General features: G+C 41.8%; 1 protein-coding gene and 1 non-coding gene across 4 annotated transcripts in view; both read right to left on the reverse strand.

Moving 5' to 3' along the window:
- OSBPL3 (oxysterol binding protein like 3) overlaps positions 1-24,998 on the reverse strand; it is a 199,543-nt gene that overhangs the window by 78,881 nt on the left and 95,664 nt on the right. For all 3 annotated transcript variants that reach the window (XM_027539354.1, XM_027539355.1, XM_027539353.1), the window contains 3 exons: positions 22,694-22,933; positions 1,996-2,112; positions 1,790-1,843 (listed from right to left, as the gene is read on the reverse strand). In XM_027539354.1, the coding sequence (XP_027395155.1) occupies positions 1,790-1,843; positions 1,996-2,112; positions 22,694-22,786 (264 nt within the window). In that variant the 5' untranslated portion in view covers positions 22,787-22,933. The remainder of the gene's footprint in view (positions 1-1,789; positions 1,844-1,995; positions 2,113-22,693; positions 22,934-24,998) is intronic.
- On the reverse strand, positions 1,612-1,737 carry LOC113891942. The gene has a single exon (XR_003510921.1). It is a non-coding gene; the product is annotated as a U6atac minor spliceosomal RNA (small nuclear RNA).

The following is a 24,998-nucleotide window of genomic DNA, read 5'->3' on the forward strand; positions in this document are numbered from 1 at the left end:
TGTTAAAACCACCAGAACATCCTTGACACTCCTTTCCCTCTCCCTCCCCTTCCACACACACTAATAGTTAACACAACAGCCACATTTCTCCAGCACTTAGTGTGAAACAGTGCTGAGTGCTGTGCATGCGTCATCCTATTTAACCTAAAGGAGAGACTGAATCGCAGAGGGTCAAGTAACAAGCAGAAGGTAAGGAAAGTCGGAAGTTAGCCCTGTGGATTGACTCCCACAGCAGTGAATTCACCTGTTAATGGCACCACTTCCTGCAGGATTTCTGGGGTCTAAATTCATTTGGAAGTGATTTTAAAAGAGGAGTAACTTTGTTTTCTACCTTTGTGACTCTATTTCTATTTTGTATTAGTTTCATTTGTACTCATTTTTTAGATTCCACATATAAGCAATATCATACGATCATGATATTTGTCTTTGCATATCTGACTTACTTCACTCAGTATGACAATCTCTAGGTCCACTCATTGGCTGCAAATGACATTATTCCTTTCTTTTTCATGGAGTAATATGGTTGCAAGGGGGAAGTGTGGGGGGATGGGAAATTGGGAGGTTGGGACTGACATATACACTATATATAAATAACTAGAAAGAACCTAGTGTACATCACAGGGAACTCAATACTCTGTAATGACCTATGTGGAAATAGAATCTAAAACAGTATGGGTGCATGTATAACTGATTCACTGCACTGTACAGCAGAAACACAGCATTATAAATCAACTATACTCCAATAAAAATTAATTAAACAAAAAATTTTAAAAGCTGAATAAAACATACAAACAAAAAGAGGAGTAAGGAAGCTAAGACAGGCCACTGTGGGTCAGGCACTTTGGCACGTTTCTGCAGGTACCCCTACAGGGTGAGCCCCATGAGCGAGGCAGGGAGAGGAAGGCAGGAGGAGAGAAGTGCTGGGTGAGAGAGGGACTCTCGTGCAGGTAGGACCAGCAGTTATCCTGAGCCCTGGTGGGCCGTTTGCCTGGTGTCCACACACAGGGGCATCTCCTGTCACCTTCACCAAGGACTTTCCCCACTAAACCCCTCAGTGCCCAGAATAGTAGGAGGACACATCCTATGTTTTGTTCTTGTTACCTCGCTGGGAAGAGGTCTCTCCCCACTCAGAGAACCCCATAGTACAACCCTAAGACCAGAACCCACAGCTGGGTACCCAGTGGAGTATTGAGAGGGGCCCTCACACCTCCACTTGGTGGGTGAACTGAGCCCACGCAGAACCTAGAGAGGAGACAGAAGGGAACAGGCACCTCTGTTCCCTGAGAGAGAAACACCACCACCCTCATGGTTTCCAGTGGGAAATGCAATCCCAAATGTACAGTCTCATCCACCAGCCTACAACCACTGTGTGCGTGCTCAGCTGCTCAGTCGGGTCTGACTCTCTGCAGCCCCATAGACTGTAGCCCGCCAGGCTTCTCTGTCCATGAGGATTCTCCAGGCAAGAATGCTGGAATGAGCTGCCACTTCCTCCTCCAGGGATCTTCCTGACCCAGGGATCGAACCTGGGTCTACGGCACCGTGGGCAGATTCTTTACCGATTGAGCCACTATATTATTGTTGTTCAGTTGCCCAGTCGTATCCAACTCTTTGCGACACCAGTGGTTAGATGCCAGGAAGTAGGTGGCAATGCCTCAACCATATGCATGTTGTCAGGCTCAAGAGCCTCTTCCATCCTCATCAAGGGGAGTGCTAACCTTCTCTCCTTTCATACAACATGACTAGCCTGGAGAATTCTTCAATAGCATGCTGGATTAACCAGACCACTTACGTCAGTTTGGTTCTTGGCATATTTCAAGATTCCTCTGTCCAGATAGAAGAATCTCTGTGGGGAACAAAGTAGAATTCATTAAAACATTCTATTTAAATGTCCTTCTCTTGGTCTCCTTGCTCAGCCTCAAATTAAATATAAGTGCCTAAGAAGAGGGCCTGAGTAGGGAATGTGGGTACAAAGGTGAGTCCCAAGCCAGTTCTTACCTTATGCCAGCCTTTCAAGGGCCATTTTCTCTTTTTCAGCAAAAATCCTTTCTGTGTTGGTGGCTCTTGGGTGTAATTCATCTCTCCCCTCAATCCTTCCACCACTTCCCAGCTGTCCTGTTCCAATGAAAGAGTTCAGGCTCGATGATTATCTTTAAATGATTATCAGGCTCAATATATACATATATATCCAATAGTAACATTAAGAAGCACTTGATCCCATTTGTAAATCCATCCAAGATAATGAGATTGGCTGGGTGTGCTGGGGAAAAGAAATCCAGGCTTAATTTATGTACAGTTCTTAGACTTTATAGATTTAATGCTACAATTTACTGGCATCAAATTTGTCTGTTTTTCAGGAGCTCTCTCTCAGAAGGGAATGTCTCTTCCTCTTCTGGTGCTTGAACTTTGACCACCACAGCTAGAGGTAAGGATTTTGCTGTAAATTCTATTTTTGTTCCCTTTGCATCATCAGTTACTTTCACTACTTTCACTACTAGACTTCAGTCTAACTTTGAATCCAAAGCTACAGACATCAAGATGAAAACTGGGCAGGAGGGATAGGGTGGCTGAGAAAATTGGCCCAAAAGCGTGAGACTGCGTTGAGTTGGCAAACATGACAAGTTGTTTGAAATAATGATTTAGGCACACTATCCCCAAATTCTAGGTATTAAAATTGTTGGAAATCTTGAAGCATCAAAAAGGTGGTTCTGCAACACATATTTTCACTCTCTTTTCCCAGAAATTTTGTTTTCTCCTCTTTTCTTTTGTTTCAAAAACTTGGGGTGAGGGCAGTGTGGAGGAGGGTACAATTATTGCTCTTCTAAGCTGTTTGCAATTTGGGGGGACAAATAGTTATATAATAAATCTTCCACTGTCAGCTATTTAGGTTATTTCAACTAATTGGCTAAAAAATAATTTTAAAAGGAATACTAAAGAAAAACACTCCATGGCAGATTCACATTGATGTATGGCAAAACCAATACAATATTGTAAAGTAATTAGCCTCCAATTAAAATAAATAAATTTATATTAAAAAATAAATTAATTAAAAAAAGAAAAACACTAAAAGTTCTAAAAAGTTATTTTTAAATACTTGAAAATGCACATATTCATTGCAAAATTATCCCAAGGTAGACCAAAATTGGCAACACTTCAGTGGTTTTTAAATTTTTTATTGTTATTATATTTTGTTGAGATATAACATACATGATATGCACAAATCTTAAGACTGCAAGTTGAAGAATTTATAAATCTATACCTACCATCCAGATCAGAGAGAAAACATTTCCAACCCAGGATATTTTGACAAACATGCCTTTCCCCTCCTCAGGTTTACTGAGCTATTACTGACCTGTAACATATGAAGCTTTAAGACGTACAGTGAGATGATTTGATACACTTCTATTCCCTCACATAATTACTGTTTGTGTGTGTGTGTGTGGTGATAACATTTAAGATCTACTCTCTTAATGACTTTCAAGTATATAGTACTGTTAATTACAGTCACCAAGCTATACATTGGCTCCTCAGAGCATATTCATCTTATGGCTGGGAATTTGTATCATTAACCAATATCTCCCCATTCCCTCCACCCTCCACCCCACCCTGGCAGCCACCATTCTGCTCTCTCCTTCTATGAGCTCCGCATCTTTAGATTCTGAATATAAGTGAAAATATGCAGTATTTGTCTTTCTCTGATTTATTTCCCTTAGCATAATGCCCTCAAGATCCATTCATGTTGTCATAAAAGGCAGGTTTTTTTAATGGCTGAATAACATCCCATTGTATGTGTGAAGTGAAGTGAAGTCGCTCAGTCGTGTCCGACTCTTTGCAACCCCATGGACTGTAGCCCACCAGGCTTCTCCATCCATGGAATTTTCCAGGCATGAGTACTGGAATGGGTTGCCATTTCCTTCTCCAGGGGATCTTCCCAACCCAGGGACTGAACCTGGGTCTCCTGCATTGCAGGCAGAGGCTTTACCATCTGAGCCACCAGGGAATTGTATGTGTATGTATGTACATATATGGAATATATGGAAGCTTACATTTCAATGGGATACATATACATCTCACATTCTTTACCCATTCACTCATCCAGTGAGCACTTAGATTGTTTCCATGCCATGGTTATTGTAAATAATGCTGCAATAAAAACTGGGGCACAGATACTTCAAGAGACAAACGTGTCATCTGGCCAAATTTCATGTTGAATAACTTGCTCTTAGTCAAATCTCCAGCCCACAGGAAAGTGGTACAGACAGAGGCCAGAGGGGATGAGAGATGGACCTTAATAACCTGGAAGCAGAAGCAAGTAGACCCAAGTCCTAGGAGAAAGACGGGGAGGGTGTGGAACCACAGGCAGTCCTGGATGCTCCGGCTCAGTTTCTGTGTTGTCCTCAAGTTCAATACATGAAAAACACCCAGTGGCCAGAACACTTTTCTATTTTAGTGGCTGAACTCCCTTTGTATAACCGTCCCCAAAGATCTGTCTTATGTCTGATTGCATTTTACTATGAATAAGGCTAGAGCTACACCCCAGAATTTTGAAACATAGCATTAGTATTCCAGCATCTGGAGTTGTAAAATTTGAATTCTTCAAATGGAAAAAGCAAAACTTAGACTCAACTCTTAAATTAGAGGACTTTTCCAGAAAGGTAGCAATTTCAAATGAGATTCTTTATAGCAATTATTACTAATTATTTAAAGTCACTTAAATTTTTAAAAAGTCACTTACTTACATTCAGACAATCAATGGAGAATGCATAATATTAAGTAATGAGAAGCCACACACACACAAATATTCCGCTCACATTTATTTCAGCTCAAAAAACCAGTCCTCAAAAAGTGTCTTGCCTGTCAAGATTTTAATGAATCTTTAAAATCATCAAGTTAAAAATTTCACCTCTTCTAGGAAGCCTTCTTCAGAAGAAAGTACTACTATTTCATCCCTAGAAACTCCACCAGTATTTCACTTACCTTTCACTGACTTAGTATATGCGAGGTTTTATCATCCCTAGATGGATAATAGACTCTTTGAGAGTGTGAAGTGTCTGCTAAGCTGCTAAGTCGCTTCAGTCATGTCCGACTCTGTGTGACCCCACAGACGGCAGCCCATGAGGCTCTCTCGTCCCTGGGATTCTCGAGGCAAGAACACTGGAGTGGGCTGCCATTTCCTTCTCCAATGCATGAAAGTGAAAAGTGGAAGTGAAGTCGCTCAGTCGTGTCCGACTCTTAGCAACTCCATGGACTGTGGCCCACCAGGCTCCTCCGTCCATGGGATTTTCCAGGCAAGAGTACTGGAGTGGGTGCCATTGCCTTCTCCAGTGAAGTGTCTAGTTCACTTTTGATTTCTCATATGCCTAATCTGCTGTCCAGTGAATACTATGCATCTGATTGACAAATGGATAAACCTGGTCCTGGAATAAGGCTGCAAACAGATTAATGTTGTTGGAATATCATTCACTGGCTTGCATCTGAAGTACCAACAAAGGTCTGTATAGTCAAATCTATGATTTTTCCAGTAGTCATGTATGGATGTGAGAGTTGGACCATAAAGAAGGCTGAGCACTGAAGAAAATTGATGCTTTTGATCTGTGGTGTTGGAGAAGACTCTTGAGAGTCCCTTAGACTGCAAGGAGATCAAACCAGTCAATCCTAAAGGAAATCAATCCTGAATATTCATCGGAAGGACTGATGCTGAAGGAGCTGAAGTTCCAATACTTTGGCCACCTGATGCGAAGAGCTGACTCATTAGAAAAGGCCATGATGCTGGGAAAGATTGAAGGCAGGATGAGAAAGAGATGACAGAGGACGCGATGGTTGAATGGCATCACTGACTCAATGGAGATGAGTTTGACCAAGCTCCGGGAGACAGTGAAGGACAGGGAAGCCTGGCATGCTGCACTCCATGGGGCTGCAAAGAGTCAGACACGACTGAGCAACAAAACAGCAACAACAATACCTCTGGGCCAAATGACTCTTTACAAGTCAAATACAGCACAATCACACTTAAGAAAGAAACTTGAGAAAGAAGGTGTCATTGTTAAAGGAAAATCTAAGGCTCAAAATTCTCTGAAAAGTACTCCAAAGAAATCAAGCTCCTTTGATTTGCTTAAGACTTCCAGGCAGCATGCAGGGTGCTAATACCGAGATGTGCTAGACCATCATGCACATTTGCTCAAGACATTCAATTGTGCAAAATGTGAATGCCAAGAGGGATTAGATGTTACTTCATACTTAACAAAACTGGAAAAGAAAAAAAATGGAATGAGATCACGCTTGTTTAAAAGATAACAAGGATTAAATTTCAAAAAATGTTTCACGGATTCATGTGAGAACTAGATTTCTCCTGAACTGAGACACAGTATAGATCTAACAGTGAGCATGTGTGGAGGGCAGGGGATCAGCTTTGGTTTGTTGACTCTTAAGACAAATAAGATAAATAAGCCAGACAGGGTTCACATTTATTACTGCAAAATATCATATTTTCCCCCTCACTTCATCTTCTACCTGGGCTCAGGACATGAAACTCTTACCAGGCTGGAAGAGGCAGATCTAAAGAAATTAAGAAAGTGAAGGCTGTCCTTGACAGAGGGAGACAGCACTGCAGCCAACACCTTTTCTGGCTCAACCTCCCAATCCTCCCCCTTCAGCTTCCTTATCTTTCACCATCCTGAAGTCATGAGGCTGAAATCTGAGAGCCAGCATCCAGCCAGCGGTTCTCAGTAGAGGCAGTACTGTTCCCTTAGGCTGTGAAACCTTGGGGGCATTTTTAATTGTCAGAGTGATGGGGTGGGGGTGGGGTCTCTAGCATCTGAAGGCTGGGGACCTGGGATGTTAGATGTCCTGAAATGCCCCAGTCTTGCACAACAAAATAAGTTGTCCCAACATCTGCAAGAGTTTCCAAAGTGCACAGTGACATTTTCATAGGTGAAATCTGTTTATACTTGCCAAAGTATTTTTGCATGCTTTTTAGTACACTCTGAATTCTTGGGAATGCAACTACTAAATTACAGATAAGATTGTACTTTCTCCTGTTTGGGACTTTACCAACAGTCACCACCTTTTTGCAGAATCACTGACATCAGTGACAGTCGTGTCATTTGTGTTATATGAGTTATTAATGCATCTCTATGGGTCTTTATTAGTAGCTATCACCCCATGTACAGGGGTATCTGACTACTCCATTACGTCTTCTAGTGTAATCATGTCTGGGCTTTTACATATTGTAATGTACACCTTAACATTAACCACTTTCTCTGAAGTTGCCTTTATTTATAATAAAGCACTTTGTTAACATTTTCAAAATTATGTGTGCAAATATATTAGGTGAAAAATCAATTTCACTTGAGAGTAAAAGGTTCATTGAAATATTGGTCACAAAAGGGGACATTAGTATGATGGGGTTAAGAATCACTGCTGATCTTTTTTTTTTTTTAATTCAACATCTGTTTTTTTTTTTTTTTTTTAATTTTATTTTTAAACTTTACATAATTGTATTAGTGCACATGTATACCTGTGATGGATTCATTTTGATATTTCACTGCTGATCTTGACACCAATTCTGTGAGAAGGAATGCCAGGCCAAGGAACAATGTAGCAAAATCACTTTGAAACTATAAGGGCTTGGTCATTTTTACAAGTGAGTCCTTTTGGTTTCATCTTCAAAGTGTATGTCTTCCATGTCCCTTTCCCTGTTCCTACATTACCACCCACCACTCCATCAAACCTCACTTTCTAAGACTCCCCACTTCTATGATACCCCATCAGGTCCTATCCTCCATGCATTGAAAAAATGAATACAACATAATATCTGTCATCTTCACTTCTGTGGCTTACTCGTATTATTCCAGCCTCCCAGAATCTTCTCATGCTCTTTTCCACCCATACAAAAGCTTCAAGATTTTAGCTCAGTGTCTATCTCTTTCCAGGAAATTCCTAAATTACCCAAACTGCATCAATCATGTATTACTGTAAATTATAGCAGTGTTGCTGTCCATGGGTTCCCCTGAGAGCTCAGCTGGTAAAGAATCCGCCTACAATACAGGAGACCCCAGTTCAATTCCTGGGTCGGGAAGGCCCCCTGGAGAAGGGATAAACTACCCACTCCAGTATTCTTGGGCTTCCCTGGTGACTCAGCTGGTAAAGAATCTGCCAGCAATGCAGGAGCCCTGGTTCTATCCCTGAGTTGGGAAGATCCGCTAGAGACGGGAAAGGCTACCCACTCCAGTATTCTGGCCTGGAGAATTCCATGGACTGTATAGTCTATGGGGTCGCAAAGAGTAGTAGTGAAAGACTGAGCGACTTTCACTCACTTTCCCAAACACAGTTTTCTCCGTTATTAACATCTTGTATTGGTGTGGCACATTTTTTATAAGTAGATGAACCACATCATTATTAATAAAGTCCATAGTTTATACTAGGGAGTCACTCTTTGTGGTATACAGTTCTAAGAGTTCTATCAAACACATAATGTTCATAGGATTATATCCACCATTATAAGAACGAAATAGTTTCACTTCCCTAAAAATCCACTTCCCTTAACTTTCATCTCCTCTCTTAACCTTCCTTGGAAACCAGTATTTATTGAATGTGGAAACCAAGGGAGAGAGAATTAGGTAACTTCCCCAATGCTGTAGTCCCTGGACTACAAAAACTGTATTTTCAATCATTCTGCTACATACTGTAGCACATTGTACCTTCTACTGTAATTTAAATATGCACATTCTAATGATTAATCAGGAGTAAATGCCATGGGGCGGCAGTTGGGGAGGGAGTGGGGTTGGAGTGGGGGAAGTGGTGGCTAAATTCAAGATCCAAAGGCATCTGAGTTAAGAAGCCCTGCCCTATGGGTAGAGACAAGCAGGGCTGGGATCCTCAGCAGAGCTGCCATGTCACCCATCCTGCGTCCTCCTGAATGGGGTGGGAAATCATTCTGTGGGATTTAACGCTGTCAAGGCTTTGCTCAATCCCTTTCTTATATCTGGAATGCCTGCCCCACCTGCTTCTCAGCCCAATGCATTCTCACTTAGCCCCATACCACCTCCTCCTCGGGACAGAAATTGTCTCCCTTCTCAGCACTTACACTTGCACTTGTCTGTCTCCCTGGCTAGAATGTGAATACCATGAGGACAGAAACTGGGGCTTATTTCTTACAGTCTCACTACCTGTGACATAGAGGCCCTAAATAAATATCTGCTGAACCAATGAGTGTGAGGAGCAAGGGGCTACAAAAAGGGCCCCCATACAGAGCCCTGGGGGTCAGGGACTTTAATAACATGTACTGGATGGGAGTGAATTGGAACCCAGGACGAAAAAAGCAGAGATGCCAGTTTCTCTTGGCTAAAGGCTCCAGGAGGTAGGGTGTGGCTTCCCCATGCCTCACACCCTCTGTGACCCAGAAAGAGGCTGCACACCTTGAACTGAGTGCCCTGAAATGAACAGCGCAGGTGGACCTATGCCCCCAGGGATCACGGCCCTGCTGACTTAGCCAGCATAGCTGGGCTGATGTCCTGCCCTCGGGGTGTCAGGCTTAGCGCTCCCTGCGACTATCAGGTGGAGAGAGAAACAGGACAGGCTGGGGGAAGAAGCTTCTTGAAGGTCTTTGCTTGAGTTTAACTGAAGTCAGTCTGGCACTGTCATCTGGCATTAAATTCAGTCTGTTTTACTGAACATCTGAAAGTACCAAATATAGAAAGCTGCTTTGTGGTGGGAAAGGCAGCTAAGTGTTTATTCGTGCTCATTAGCTGGCAAAGTTCATTTCCATACTGCTGAGTGCATGGACTGAAAGCGTTTCCCTCTAGCACAGCTGTTTCCACAGCGCACATCTCCTCTGCACCTTTCAAATGCTGGTTTCTCAGTCACTGCCCTTGCAGTGATGTCAGAAATATAAAACCATTGAAAACTTTCATTCTTCCTGCAGCTGAAGAGTGTTGTGGAAGGAAGTTTTGTGGTTGCCTCTATCTGGCGTGACTGGAAAGTGGGTGGTTTTGATTATTTAGTCTGTTAATCAGGTTTTTAAAATCACAAGGCAACCCCCAGTCTTAAACCATGTGGTGCATACTTTAACATGACTTGAAAGGCATGAGTAATCTTCTAAAGCCTCAGGATCATATATTTTATGACTGTACTATGAACACCTGGAAATCCTTGGCAATACATTTCCAGTTAATATAGTAAGAGCTTCAACTGACATCAGACCAATTCTGGACTTGTATTTCTATCACTGAGACTTGGAGTTGTTGCTTCTTGTCAATTGTTTCTTCCTCAACTAAGATTTTTCAAACACCAACAGGCCTGATGGAGTAATTAAAAGAACAGAGTTGGGAGGTCAGGTGGGGGTATGTGATCTAATGCAGTGCTTCTCAACTATAGCGAGTATACCAATCACCAAAAACCTTGTCGAAACATAAGAGTTCAGGTTTGCAGAGCTGGATCCAGGCCTGACCTTCTGCACTTGCACAGGCGAGGCTGTTGCTGCTGTTGCATGACAGGTCCACTCTCATACTCTAGACCAGCACACTTACACAGTGCTGTATGTCAATTATGTCTCAATAAAATTGAAGGGAAAAGTGCTCCATGGTAGATATTAATATGTTAACCAAACCAATGAAGCAAGTACAGTAGTTAACATTAATAATGTTACTATTTATTATCTGTCAGGAAGTGTGCTAAACTACCGTATGTGCATTACTGCGCTTAATCTTTGCACAATCTTGCGAGGTTGGATTGATTTATATCCAACTTGAAGAACTGAGATTTGACTTGATAGGCTCTGAGTGTAAAACCAGGACCTTTGGTAAGAATTATAAGGCCCTGGATTCCAGCTCTGCATAAAGGATGACTGTCTGATTATCTCATAGTGCTATGAAAAATAATGGAAACAAGGGCTATGAAAGAGTAAATTCCTCAGTCACTGAGGAGTTTCATCAAAGGCTGGCAGAAGTGCTACCGAGGGATTCGACCACACACAGAGCTTCTCTGCTCAGATCCACTCTGGACAAGATGACCTACAAGTGTATTAGAGATCATCCGAGGCCAATGCTTCCCCTAACCTCAGCACTACTTTCTTCCCAAGCAGAGTATGTCTCTGACAGCGCATTCCAGCACTTAGCCCCCATGTGTGTTGACCAAGACGACAGGACAACTCTGTCCACCCACGGGACTCAAGAGTCTCTGCTGAGTTTTTTTCCAGGGAGTACAGTAATGATTTGTTATTCCCTATAGAGTCATGAAATATTTTTAAACCCCAGAGTTTAAAGGAGAAATGTGGAAGTTATCTAGCCGGGTCTCATTTTAGAGATGAGGAATCTAAGAGAAATGATCTTCTCAGGACCACAAAAATGAGTAAAGGACTTCTGAGGGCCAGAACTCAGCCCACTGACTGACTCGTTACCTTTTCTCTACCCCTTCAGAGGAATGAGCTTGTTTGCATAGTGGCAGTCAGTCTAGTGTAGGAGATGCTGCGGGAGCTCACCATGAGGACATGTGATACCAGGGAAAATCTCTAATAGGGACCCTTCTGTGAGTGGGCTGGACCAGAGGCACGAAGGTGGGAAGACTTCTGCGTGGTTTTATTTGAAACACCTCCTAGCACTGTTCAATATTTTACCTTTAATCTTTAATTTTTTTTTAAATCACACTTTTTTGGACTTAGCAAAGAGATCTCCACTTTGATGTCTGAGCCCTGGAGAGAAACACAGACGCTTTGTACTCAGATAGAACACTTCTGTATTCTAAAGACAGGGCAACCACGCTCCTTCAGAAAACTCACTCCATTGCTGGATGGCACTAGCTGATAACTGTGTTTTCTCTTCCAGCTCAACCAAAGCGATTTTTTTCAGAGCTAATTGAAATCAATCAAAGTAGAAGTACATTCTGACTAATTAATGCATACATGATTTAAAAATCATAGGAGAAGGTGGCATATGTTTAGCACAAGAAACATCCTTATCCTTGATCCAAATCATTAGGAACTTCATTTCACTGTTGTATATAAATAACCGACTCTCATCATGAGAACCTGGCGTCAGGTTACGATCCCGGAGAGGCTTATGAATCAAAGAAGGAACGGCTTTTTTGTTAAGTAGGTTATATTCTACTTACAACTGAGCTTCTTTTTAACAGGGGAGTCTCAAAGGTCTAAGGTTAGCACCAGGTACTAAGATGCAAAAATGCGAAACCAAGCACTGGCCTCCAAAAAGTTAACAGACATTAAAAATGAAGAAACACCACAAGGTCGAAGCCTTGTAAATAAAAGCCAAATGGGAGACATACATAAACCCGCTACAGACTCCTATTCCCAGGCAGGCACAATCTCACGTGGGGCTGGATCCACCTGAGTAGAATAACTTGAGCTGGAACACGAAGAAACAGTGACAAAGAGTGAGAAGCAGGGTTTCTGAGGCTACCCTGACAATGTACCACAACCTGGGTGTCTTAAAACAACAGAAATTTATCCTCTCACAGTTCTGGAGGCTGGAAGTCCAAAATGAAGGTGTTAGCAGGGCTGTGCTCCCTCCAGAGGCTCTGTGGAGAATGTGTGTCTTAACGTGAGCGACTGTAACAAAATACCACAGACTGCGAGGGGCACCCAGGTCAAGGGGCCAGCAGAGTCGGTTCCTGTGAGAGCCCGATCCCTGTCCTGGAGACGACTTCGAGGGGCGCCCAGGTCAAGGGGCTAGCAGAGTTGGTTCCTGTGAGAGCCCGCTCCCTGTCCTGGAGACGACTGCGAGGGGCACCCAGGTCAAGGGGCTAGCAGAGTCGGTTCCTGTGAGAACCTGCTCCCTGTCCTGGAGACAGCTGCCTTCTTCTGTCTGCTCCCATGGCAAGAAGCTCTGCTGTCTTTCCTTTCTCATAATGGTATTAATCCCAGCATGAAGGCACCACCCTCATCTAAGCCTAATTACCACCATCACCTCATCTAAGCCTAATTACCCCCCCAAAAATTACCCCCCACTTCAAAGTGCCATCCTGTTGAGGGTTAGGGCTTCAACATACGAACTGAGGGCAGGGGAGTGGGGAGACACAGATACAAACATTGTAAGAGTGTTTCCTGACTCTTCCAGTCTCCAGAAGAATCAGAATTCCTTGACTGGTAGCCCCATCACTCCAATCTCTGCCTCCATCTTCATAACACCTGCCCCTACACGCCTGTCTTCTCTGTGTGTTTCCTATGAGGACACTGGTCATTGAATTTGGGTCATTAAGCCAGGATGCTCATCTCAAGATTCTTAAGTTATGTCTTTTACCAAATAAGATAACATTGACAGGTTCCAAGGACTGGGATGTAGATATATAAATTTGGGGAAGGGGGAGAGACCATTTAGCCTATTACACAGGGCACGAGGGACCACTCTGCTAGAGATTGCCAGGAAAGTGACTCATCTGGGGTAGGAATAGAGAGGTGATTTCGGTTGTGGTGGGAGCTTAGGTAGAGGTACAGAGGGAGACAAGCTGGACTTGATGGTAGGGCCAGGGTATGTGGGACCATAGAGAGATCCAAGATTATTCCAAGGAAATCTATCTTGCCTCTGTCCTATTTATTGCATGCTTATTTCTGGACCTTTAGTATTTTAATAGCATCATAGACTCAGACTTTCCCTTCTCTGGGGGAAAAAAAAAACGGTTGAGTCAGTTTGTGTCACATTTGCCTCTATAGCTCTCAGAGATAAGCCCAGTAACTGCAAAACTAGTAAGCTGTGCTCTCAGCAAAAGCATCTGAGGCAGGTTCTGCCTTCCTGTAACTTGCACTATGACCAGGGCCAATTGTGAATAAACACATCGATTCTCTTAAGGTTCCCCTTGTGGTTTTTACCAAACTCATGTTTCTAAAACCCACCAAAATACATTTGCTCTGCTACTCTAGAATTGCAGATCAGTTTGCATGGTTCAGCAACCTCCAGAAGTGTTTGAATAGTCCGGTTTCTTGTGCTCTTCAGAGCATGGAAGGCAGCTAACTGGCATATGTAGACATGCAAAGTGACAAGGAAATCCTGATTATTTAAATACATCATTTTAGCCAAAGTTTTCATTTCTTCCTATATCGTTTGCTTTTTCTTTACAGGACTTAGGGTAGAAATATAGAGAACTGAGTCTTATATCTTTGCCTTTCCTATTTTCAGTGCATAATGTCACAACCATGGTATGACCAAAGCCTAGGCTATAAGGAAAAGTAAAATGCTCAGAAGGTGGGAAGGCGGGATTCCAAAAAACTAAGACGGAACTGTACAGATAATTATTTTTCTCTGTTGGAACCACCAGAAAAATAACAGCTCTAGACAAACAGACCTGGAGGATCCTTTTGATTGCTTCCCGCATCCGTGTTATTCTTGCCACTACATGTACAGAGGTTTTGGCTTCTGGAGGTTTGTTTAAACAACAATCATTTGTACACAGGACACAAGGAACTGGAATTAACTTCTAAAGAAGCCTTGTAGCATCAAAACAAACCCAGTGTTCTTTAAATACATAGTTGCCTGACCCTCTACCACTTATTAGCTGTACAATTCTAAATCAGCAATTAATTGGGCCATATTTTCTCTCTGAAGTGTAGAAAAATACAGACCTCACTGGATTGTTTTGAGACTCCAAAGGAGAGTAGGAAAGAATATTGTGAGCTCGAATGATGCCATCAGTTGCTTATTAACTTCTAGAGTCCCTGGCTGATTCTTCTTCTCAGAGCAGCCTAGACAGAAGCCAGATTGTTTGCCTCAGAGCTCAAAGGATGAGACAGGGAAGCAGTTGCTGTGGCAGTACTGCTTGAGGGCTCCTGAAACTCCTGCTTCTGGAAGGTGAATCTGTATCAAACACTTACATAGCACTTACTATGTGCAGACTCTCTTCTAACTTAAACAACTGGCACAGCCTTATAAGAAACCTAGATACAGAGGGGTCAAGGACCTTGCCCAAGGTCAAACAGCTTACAAACAGTCCATGATTTAAACTCAGGCTATTTGCTCTCAAGCAACTTCATGCTCATTGCCTTTTATTTTCTGTGACCATCACAGAACAATGTGATGCAATCATGCCACTCCCAAGCCACTCTTCCTTGAGGAGTCTTTCTTGTGGTATTTATTCAGTCTATACTTACAAAAGACAGCAGGTAAATTTCAGCATCTAAAGACAATATGAATTAAAAAAAATAAATGGGACTACATATTTTCAGTACCCAGATAGCTGAAATTACAAACACCTGAACATTATAGCTTTAATTCATTCTTCTTGGCAAATTCTCTCCCATTCAATGTTTTAAGGGTTCTGGCACGAAGCCCAGCCAGTATGGGCTCCCTTGAGTGCAGCATAATCTAAGAGCCTGCATAAATAAATCCTCATCAGGTGACCCTGGGAGAGTTCAAAGTTCCACTTCAGTTTACCCCAGGGACAAGAGGGCAACAAGAATAAATTGCATAATTGTATGGAGATTTATGTAGCAATAGACCCCTCCATTTCAAATCTCCTGCAATAATGAGTGAAGTATTTGTTAATTATTTTGGAAGGAGTCATTTCCTGATTTCTTACACAGCAAATGCTACAACGCGTTAAAAAGAAAAATAACGGAAGCTATGTTGTCTTTAATTCACAGTCTGCGATTTCTCTCGTTTGTAGTGGTCTGTTCAGCTGTCCTGTCTTTAATAGCTTCACATCCCCTGCTCATGGTCTTTTAATAATAGGTTCTCAATGGATAAGGAAGAAATAAAACTTAGGGCATATAGAACTCTTTCAAAAAAGACCCAAAAAATAAATAAATAAAGGAGAAAGAAAGAGGAAAAAAACCTATTCATTCAACTCTAGTACAATCTGGCTTCTGAAATGTGCTACTTTGAAAGTTCTAGGAAGGAAATGTAAGGCGGCAGTGGGAAAAAGACAAGAGGAAATTACTCATCTTTTACAAGTTTCAAAATAGCAATTCTCTCTCCCACTTAGACATCCCTTAATATATGTACAGAGCTTTGTGAATTGCAGTCTTTCTACCTAGTAACCACAAGCTTATCCACTCATTTAATCCACCATTATCAAATGTGTAGCATGTGCTAGCTTAGGTACTTCGTATTTATTATTTTACTTAGATCTCAAAAGGAAGCAAAATTACCTATATATCACAGCTGAAAAAAATCAAGGCTCAGAGGTTTTCTATTACACGGCAAGGTCATCCAGCTAGCAAAAAGCAGAGCCAATGTGAACGCAAGTCAGTTTCAACAAAGACAGTCTTCTGTTCCATACTTTCCAATAGAGCAGGTTGTTCGGAGAAAACATTTAGAGATTTCATCACTTGCCATAAAAAAAGGAAAACTCACTCAACACAGAGGTCTTTGTTCATTTTTTGAAATCCTTGTTAGATATCTGTCACTGGAAGGAGGGAGCCTGGGAATGTGTAATCTTTTGCTTCTGTTCCCCACGTGTCCTGGCCATACATTCCAACCTGCCCTTGAGACAGGGATATTTGCTGCTGGTGTTCAGTAAATTCAGCCCAATAATTTGCAGTTGCTATGTACAAAGTCCTGTGCTTGTGCCATGAGAGCTCAAAAGATGTGTAAATAAGACCCAGGATTCAAAGAACCATATACTCATTCAACCAGTGAATTAACCAAAGGAGAGGAGAGAACAGGACTGTGTTAAGCATGCTGCTGCTGCTGCTGCTGCTAAGTCACTTCAGTCATGTCCGACTCTGTGCGACCCCATAGATGGCAGCCCACAAGGCTCCCGTCCCTGGGATTCTCCAGGCAAGAACACTGGAGTGGGTTGCCATTAAGCATGGCATTAGCCAAACTGAAGGTTCCCAAACAGAACATTTGTAAAGGCTTTTCTCAACTCCTATCTGTAGGCCTGACAGAACTGGGGTACCCTCTTTCTCTGTTCCTGTTTTCTCATGAACGGTCTTGAACCAGCCTTTCACACCCCCCACTCCAAGGAAACCTCTTGGCAATGTCACCAATGACCTCCATCATCAACGGTCATTCCCAGCTTCACTTTGACCTATCAAACAGCCACTTTAAAGTACTGCAATTCACATACATTGCATGTATGTTGGAAATTACGTACAGTGAGCATAAAGTATTAATTTTATAAAAATTATTTTTAAAGAGATAAAGCAATAAATGATTCAAGAAAAATCACAAAATTCTAAAAGGTAGAACAGTTTCACATGAATCAGTCTAGCTAAAGGGGAGAGCTGAGCCCAAGTCTGGGATGAGAAGAAAACAGTGAAGCAAAGACTGACTTTGAACACTACAAGGAATGGGGTATGAAGACAACAGTCAGAAGGGATCAATAATCTATTCTTTGTATAAGCTGAGTTCCTTTAGTTGGGGATTTCCTGCAAGGAGAATAGATTCCTATTGAGTTAAGATGCTATATCTGAAAGATGGTCTACTTCAAAAAGATCCACTTCTTGTGCAGAGCATCAGGGTCCTTAAAACGAGAGTATTTCAGTTCTGGGTCTGTAATTGGCCAAAGTAAAGGGAGCTCATTAATAACTGTTTCTAAAATTTACAGAGGACCTTTCTCCAGTGAGTTTCACTGGCTTTTAGCCAGTGAAAATACTAAATATTCTCTCTCATCCCTAAAGAGGAAATGGGAGGTGAGTTTTGTCTCCATTTAATAGATGGAGAACTGAGGTGAACCTCACTTGCCAGAAGTTCCTCCAATGGCAGAATATAAAGACTGTAGCAGTCATCTCTTGATTTCAACCTGCTAATATCACTAAGGGGTGAAAATGTGGCACCCACGCTACCGTTCACCCTGCCTGTGCCCACAGCCATAGCTGAACACAGGGCATTCTCTCCCACTGAACCCAGACTCAACTGCAGAATACTTCCAAACACAAAGCTCTGAGTAGCAACTACCAATAGCTAGGTGTTGGCATGGGGAAAAGTGAAAAACACACACCCGTGCAAGGACAAGGCCGAGCAAAAGAGAATGGAGTCAGAATTTAATTCCTGTTTTCTCGTTTTAGGTATAGGTTTTCTCTTGTTTTTAGGTACAGGTTTTAGGTACAGATATTCAATATATCAAATGTAGCTCATATATTTTAAATTCTATTACATTCTTCTCTAAAAGTACTTTGTTAATGTGTATAAAATAAGATACATTTAAAAAGTACACATTCATATACACATTGTATACTTCTGTGGACTTCTGCACAATACTACAGAGGTTTGGGTAGGCACATGTATGATAGCTGCAAAAGTTTCTGGGACACAAAGTAGAACTCTTCACTATGAAATTTTAGGTTTTCTACAAATAGGAATGAAATTCAAAGTAATGTCAACTATAATAAAAATAAATGTTAATATGAATTCATCACCTACTATGAATCTAACCCTAGATTAAATGCTTTAGTTCTAATCCTCACAATAATCCTATGAGAAAAGAACGATTATTCCCATTTCATTGATGAGAAAGCTGAAGTTTTAGAGAATCTAAGGTTGCAGAAACAAATATCAAGTGGAACCAAGATTGGAGTGTTCAAGTTCTAATCACTAGGCATAACTTCCTAAAATTATCTTGATAAAATTATATTTATGGACTGTTCCCACTGACAAAACGAGGCATTCTGCATATGAAATTTCAAAAGTCCTATTATTCAAGTTAAAAGATCACAGTACCCTTTTGCTTGGGTTTTCAAGGCTGTAATTTGTATACTACATCTTAGATTCAGTTTGTAGAAGTGAAAAACACAGATCACATTTAATACCCAGATCTCATCATTTTATCCTTTAAGGAAGCAAACTCCTCTAACAGATATTTAGAAAGGAGAGTATCCACACATAAATGAGGGCTCCTTAAGATTTTATGTGAGGAGGTTCTTGGAGAGGAAAAACAAGTTCAAGTTCAGTTCAAGAAACAAGGACAAGGGCAAATTCAGTAGGAGAAACTGAAAGAGCGCCGGGTGGCTGGCATATAGAGACCTAATGTCACCTGGTGATGGTGGATGAGAATTTATATGAAAATGACTCTAGAAGACCAAGTCTTTCAGCCAAGGCTGTACTGAAAGTTTATACATTTAATGCCACTTCCCTGTCACCATATGAGCTCCAAACATGAAAAATATACAAAGATATAAAAATGTAGGGTTTTTTCCCTTTGGTATGTCTGTGTGATTTAAAAAAAAAAAAAAAGAAAGGTTAATTATCTCATGGGTAAGACACAAAATAGAAATGCAAAGAATACTGCAGACAGAGATGTCCAGGAGTTCTATCTACTCCTGTGTGCTCATAAAGCTAAAAATATCCCCAGAAAAAGCCTGAGACCTGAGCTAGCTTACTGCTGGAAATCAGAGAATGTGGAGGGGGAAGCCGTACACCATGATGAAAGACTTTATAATCTGCCTATCCAGGGAGATGGCAGGAGGCAGACAGCCTCAGCACCAGGACCTGATCATACTGCGTGCTGGCCTGGTGGTGGTTCTTAGATAGTTGTAGCTGATGTGAACAGAGGTCCCAGCTACAAACAGATTTTACTCTGGTCTGGGATCATCAGAGATAGGAAGTAGGTAATAGGAAATTCTGAGCTAGGGCAGGATGAGTACAGAGAGAGGGATAAGGGGAAAGCAAGTGCAAAATCACACCCTAAACTGTAATTCCAAAGTACATAAGAAACACTAGCACTAACGAAGATGGCCAGTAAATTTAACATCTGACTTATCTCCTCCAGATGGAATGAACAGAACCTAAAAATGACTTTAATCTGGAGCTTTAAAAACAAGTAGGTTGTTACACAGGTTATCTTCATTGGCTGTATTTTAAAATTCCTCAAATATAATTTCTTATTATATATAAATCTTAAAGTTTTAAATGTTGAACTTAAACTATCCAGAGATTGGAAACACAGTGTGATCATTATGTTTAGAATCTGAAAGACCCCTGGATAAGGCTGTGTTCCCTAAGAGTCCTGAAGTAAGTACTTCCATGGTCCCTGCATTTCTGCAGCATGTTCAGAGACTAAAAGATAATAGTGGGATAGTGTGTGATGGAGAAATGGACGTGAATTGCCAAGGTGAACAACACAGAGGGAAAAGCTGAGCCAATCCTATAACAGAACACTCATTTTGACAGAAGGATGGAAAAATGGACATAATAAGAAAAGATTCCTAAAAAATAAACATGGCTTTATAACTAGATTTTGGAGAAGGAAATGGCGACCCACTCCAGTACTCTTCCTGGAGAATCCCATGGACAGAGGAACCTGGCGGGCTATAGTCCATGGGGTCACAAGAGTCGAACACAACTTAGCAACTACACCACCACCACCACCATAACTAGATTCAGGTTAAAGTTGGAATGCTTTGCCGTGCTACCACGCTCAGTTGCTTCAGTCATGTCTGACTCTTTGCAACCTCATAGACTGCAGCCTGCAAGCCTCCTCAGTCTGTGGGATTTTTTTCGGGCAAGAATACTGGAGTGGATTGCCACTCCCTCCTCCAGGGGATCTTCCTGACCCAGGAATTGAACCTGTATCTCCTGCGGTGCAGGTGGATTCTTTACCGCTAAGCCACCAGGGAAGATCCAGAGTTGGAATAAACTTATTAAATTCTCCATCTTCTCTGCCACAGAGCAAAAGTATAAGTATTGATATTTATAAAGCAAAATAACATGCACATTAAATTGAGAGATCCTAAATATAAACGATGACCATTTGATGAATGAATGGCTGAATGATCAACTCATTCTAAGTCAGAAAAAACGGTGAGGCATTACGCATATTCTTCTTACTCTTTATGTTGGAACTCAAAAATAAGAGCTCTGTGAAAAACCAAATCAATCCGTTTCCAGTAACACATCAAAAACATGTTTCTGTGGTATTCAGTCCTAGAATTTCATTTTCCTGCTCCAACTGCTATGCTGTTATATATAAGCACTGGCTGCTTGAATGAATCACATGCTATCCCTTCATCCAAGGAGGACACAGGAATAGATGCTACTGCTGCTGAGTCACTTCAGTCGTGTCCGACTCTGTGCGACCCCATAGACGGCAGCCCACCAGGATGTCCCGTCCCTGGGATTCTCCAGGCAAGAACACTGGAGTGGGTTGCCATTTCCTTCTCCAATGCATGAAAGTGAAAACTGAAAGTCGCTCAGTCGTGTCTGACCCTCAGTGACACCATGGACTGCAGCCTTCTGGGCTCCTCCATCCATGGGATTTTCCAGGCAAGAGTACTGGAGTGGGGTGCCATTGCCTTCTCTGGAATAGATGCTACTAAGTGCAAAACATTGGGGGAAAATAATACACTCTGCTTTAATCCCAACCAGAGTTGCGGCTGACGGAAAGAAACACTCTCATGAAAAGCTGACAAAGAGGGTGAGATTAGCCACCCTCACGAAACTAGAATTCCTAGGGAGCCATGATGTATTCTGGAGGAGGGCATGGCAAGCCACTCCAGTATTCTTGCCTGGAGAATCCCATGGACAGAGGAGCCTGGAGGGCTACAGTCCACAGGGTCACAAAGAGTTGAACACAACTGAGCGACTAAGCATAGCACAGCACAGCACATGATGCATTAGACAAGGAGTAATTTTCGTCATTTGTTTTTAACCCCAGAAGCAGGTGATGACAGTAATGGGTGAAAAAATTATTCTTCCTAACCTCTCAGGGGAGACCTTGGAGAACTCCTCAAATGCCCCTATGGCAAAATCTCATTTGTCTGGAATTATAGGTTCTATTACTACAAAGCAGTATTGAGAGGTGACAAGCTCCCTGTCCGAGGCAGTGTTGGAATGGAAAGACCCGTGATGAGGTGTCATAAATGTGTGGATGTGCGGAGGTGGGTGGTTGCTTGACTGTTGCTTCCAAATCTGGAATCAAGGACTCAGGGTCAATTTAGGTCAGTGTGTCCCATGGAGGAAAGGCAAGGCCAGCACAGCCTGCAGACATTGAAAAGGCTCTGAGACCACTTTGCTTTAAACCCACAGCTTTTGGACAGCCCACTCTCTACTTAACTGAAGGTGAAAGAATTATAATGATTAATGTGCATTTACTGCCACGGATCTAAAACCAGCAAATTCTGCCAACAGGGATTTTTTAAGAAAGGAAACCAAGGAACAACATATAATTAACTGACAGTTATTTAGGAGTTAATTATTCAGTCCTTTGTTTCACTTCTTCCTACTTAATTCCTTTTGACCACTTCTCTGTTGACTTGCTTCCCTTGCCCATTAGAGAAGTGAAGCAGGTGAGACTCCAAGTTATAAGGGGGCATTCTGTGGCTGGAAGCAGTCATAAAAGGTTTGGTAAAAGGAAGGAAAGGAGGGCGGGAGGATGTTATAATTACTGGAAAAGTGATTGTTTGCTTTTTTGTTTTGGTTAGCGGGGTATAAAGAAAGTGTGGGCTCTGAAGTCAAACAGAATGAGCTCTGGTTTCTTGTTTCTGCCACTTAATAGACAATCTGTGTGTCCTCAGGCAGAATAACTTGGTTGGTCTGACTCAGCTTCCTTACAGAGAAAACAGGAATATCAATATCTGTGTTGGAAGACAGTGGCAACAATTGAATAAAATAATGCAAAGAGCCAAATACAAATTTTCAGACTCTCAAGCTGCATTATGAAAATTTTCTAAAATTTACTCCTCTCAGATAACTAAGATATGACTAAAAGCAAATGTTCCTAAAATGAGAAGTAGGAGTTCCCAAGTAAATGTACACATTTTAATCTGCAAACTTCTTGATTTCAATTTGCTCTTGAAATTTCCATTAAACTTTACCTGTCGACTTCCTTGCTTGGAAGAGCAGCTGCTTGTGCTCCTTGAAGGTGAGACCAATTTTTGGGATACCGCAAGGCTCTTCTCATCACTCATCCTGAATAGCGTGTCACTTGGCCTCAGTGTAGTCAGAATGCCATCAGAAGACAGTGGAGCAGGGAGTATGGAAGTCCCAGACAGGCAGGTGGCTCAGCTTTTATCCAATATGTTTTAAAAGCATTTTGGATGCCCTAGAAGAAATCCCTAAAACCAAAATAAAAGAATTAACAAAAAGGTCCAGGCATCAGACATCATCTATAATTAGCCACTGAATGTCTGAAAGTGGTTTATCTACACTACAGATTACAGATCCATTACGATCCATGATGGTTAGTCACATCAGGGGCTGGGAAGAAAAAGATGCTTTATACCTATCTCTTATTGAAAATTATGGCGGTGGTTTTTCATGTATGTGGGTTTTCATGTAGCTTTGCAATATGACAGGCTTAAGAACACTAGCAGAAAATCTGAGTCCAGACACATAGAAAATCTGTACCATAAAAAAATCCCAAATCACAGTGAGATACCACTTCATACCCATGATGATAGATATAATAAAAAACCTGAAAAATAACAAGTGTTGGAAGAAACTGGAACCTCCAGGTATTCCTGCTAGAAATTCAAAATGGTGCAGCTGCAGTTGACAACAGTCTGGCAGATTTTTAGAAGTTAAACATAGAATTATCCTATGATTCAGCACATACTCCTAGGTATATACCAAAAGAATTAAAAAAAAGTATTCTAACAAAAACTTGTGCAAGAAGGTTCACAGCAATGCTATTTACTCACAATAGCCAAAGGCAAAAATAACCCAAATGTCCATCAACTGATAAACGAATAAATTACATACTGTAAATGATAGGGGTCTAGATGTTTGTGCCTCCCCCCAACCCCACCATCCAAATTCATATGTTGAAATCCTAATGCCCAATGAGATTGTATTAGAAGGTAGGGGTTTGGGGAAGTGTTAGGTCCTGAGGGAAGAGCCCTCATGAATGGAATTACTGCCCTTATGAAAGAGACCCCAGAAGTCCCCAGCCCCTTCCACCATGTGAGGCTACCATGATAAGCCTGCCACCCAAAGAGGGTACTCTGACCATACTGACATCCTCATCTTGGACTTCCAGCCTCTAGTCCTGTGAGGAATAAATTTCTACTGCTTATATGCCATCCAGTCTGCGACATTTTGTTAGAACAGCCCAAACAGACTAAAACAGTATAATCACACAATGGAATTATTTATTCAGTAATTAAAAGGAATGAAGTACTGACACAAGCTATAACATAAATGAACCCTAAAACATTATGCTAAATGAAACAGCCAGACATAAAAAATACCCCACATATCATGTTTCTATTTATATGAAACATCCAAAGCAGGCAAATCCATAGAGACAGAAAGCCAATTAGTGGTTGTCAGGGGCTGGGGGATTTGAGGAATAGAGTTCAGCTACAGGGTTTCCTTTAATGGTGATTAAAATGTTCTGGAACCAGTACATTGTGAAAGTACTAAATGTCACTGAATTATATACTTGAAAATGGTTAAAAAGTTAATTTCATGTTATGTATATTTTACTACAATTTTTAAAAATCCCTTTCTATTTTTTTCAGGGGATGTGGTTGGGGAATTTGTTCTACCAAAGGTTTCTGGAGACATCTAAAAAAAACTACAACATGGTGTAACAAAAACCATGGGGAAAGCAGAATTTTCCATATCATCTATTAGTATATTAGTAAGGGCTTCCCTGGTAGCTCAGCTGGTAAAGAATTCACCTGCAATGCAGGAGACCCCAGTTTGATTCCTGGACAGAGGAGCCTGGTGGGCGCAACTGAGCAGCTAAGCACAAAACTAAAGCAGTGGTCATCTGGTGAGTCCGTACTACTTATGGCCAAGCACTTTAATATGGGTTCCCCACACAGTGTCTCATTTCATCCAAGTCTGATGGGATGGGTGTGATCTGTGTTTTACAGGGGAAAAAGCCAAGTTCCTAAGAAGTTAGGTCACTTGACCAACCACACAGCAGGCAAGTGACTGAATCCAGGCTAGATGCCGGGCCTATAACCTTGGTGCTGGAAATGAGCATGCCTGGGTAGCCAGGGCTGGTGAGAACAGCTACTGCCCCATCTCTGGGACCTAAGAGAACTGAGGAGCTAAGCTAGGAAGACTTAGGAGGGAGCGCATCAGAAGCCAGCTCTGAAGAGGCAACGCTCCATCTTTTCCACAGCACCGATCTCCAACGTGGCGGGTACCTCTGGTGGGGAAGGGGAT

This window comes from Bos indicus x Bos taurus, chromosome 4 (genome assembly GCF_003369695.1).
Source record: "Bos indicus x Bos taurus breed Angus x Brahman F1 hybrid chromosome 4, Bos_hybrid_MaternalHap_v2.0, whole genome shotgun sequence".
In the NCBI taxonomy this organism is placed as follows: domain Eukaryota; kingdom Metazoa; phylum Chordata; class Mammalia; order Artiodactyla; family Bovidae; genus Bos; species Bos indicus x Bos taurus.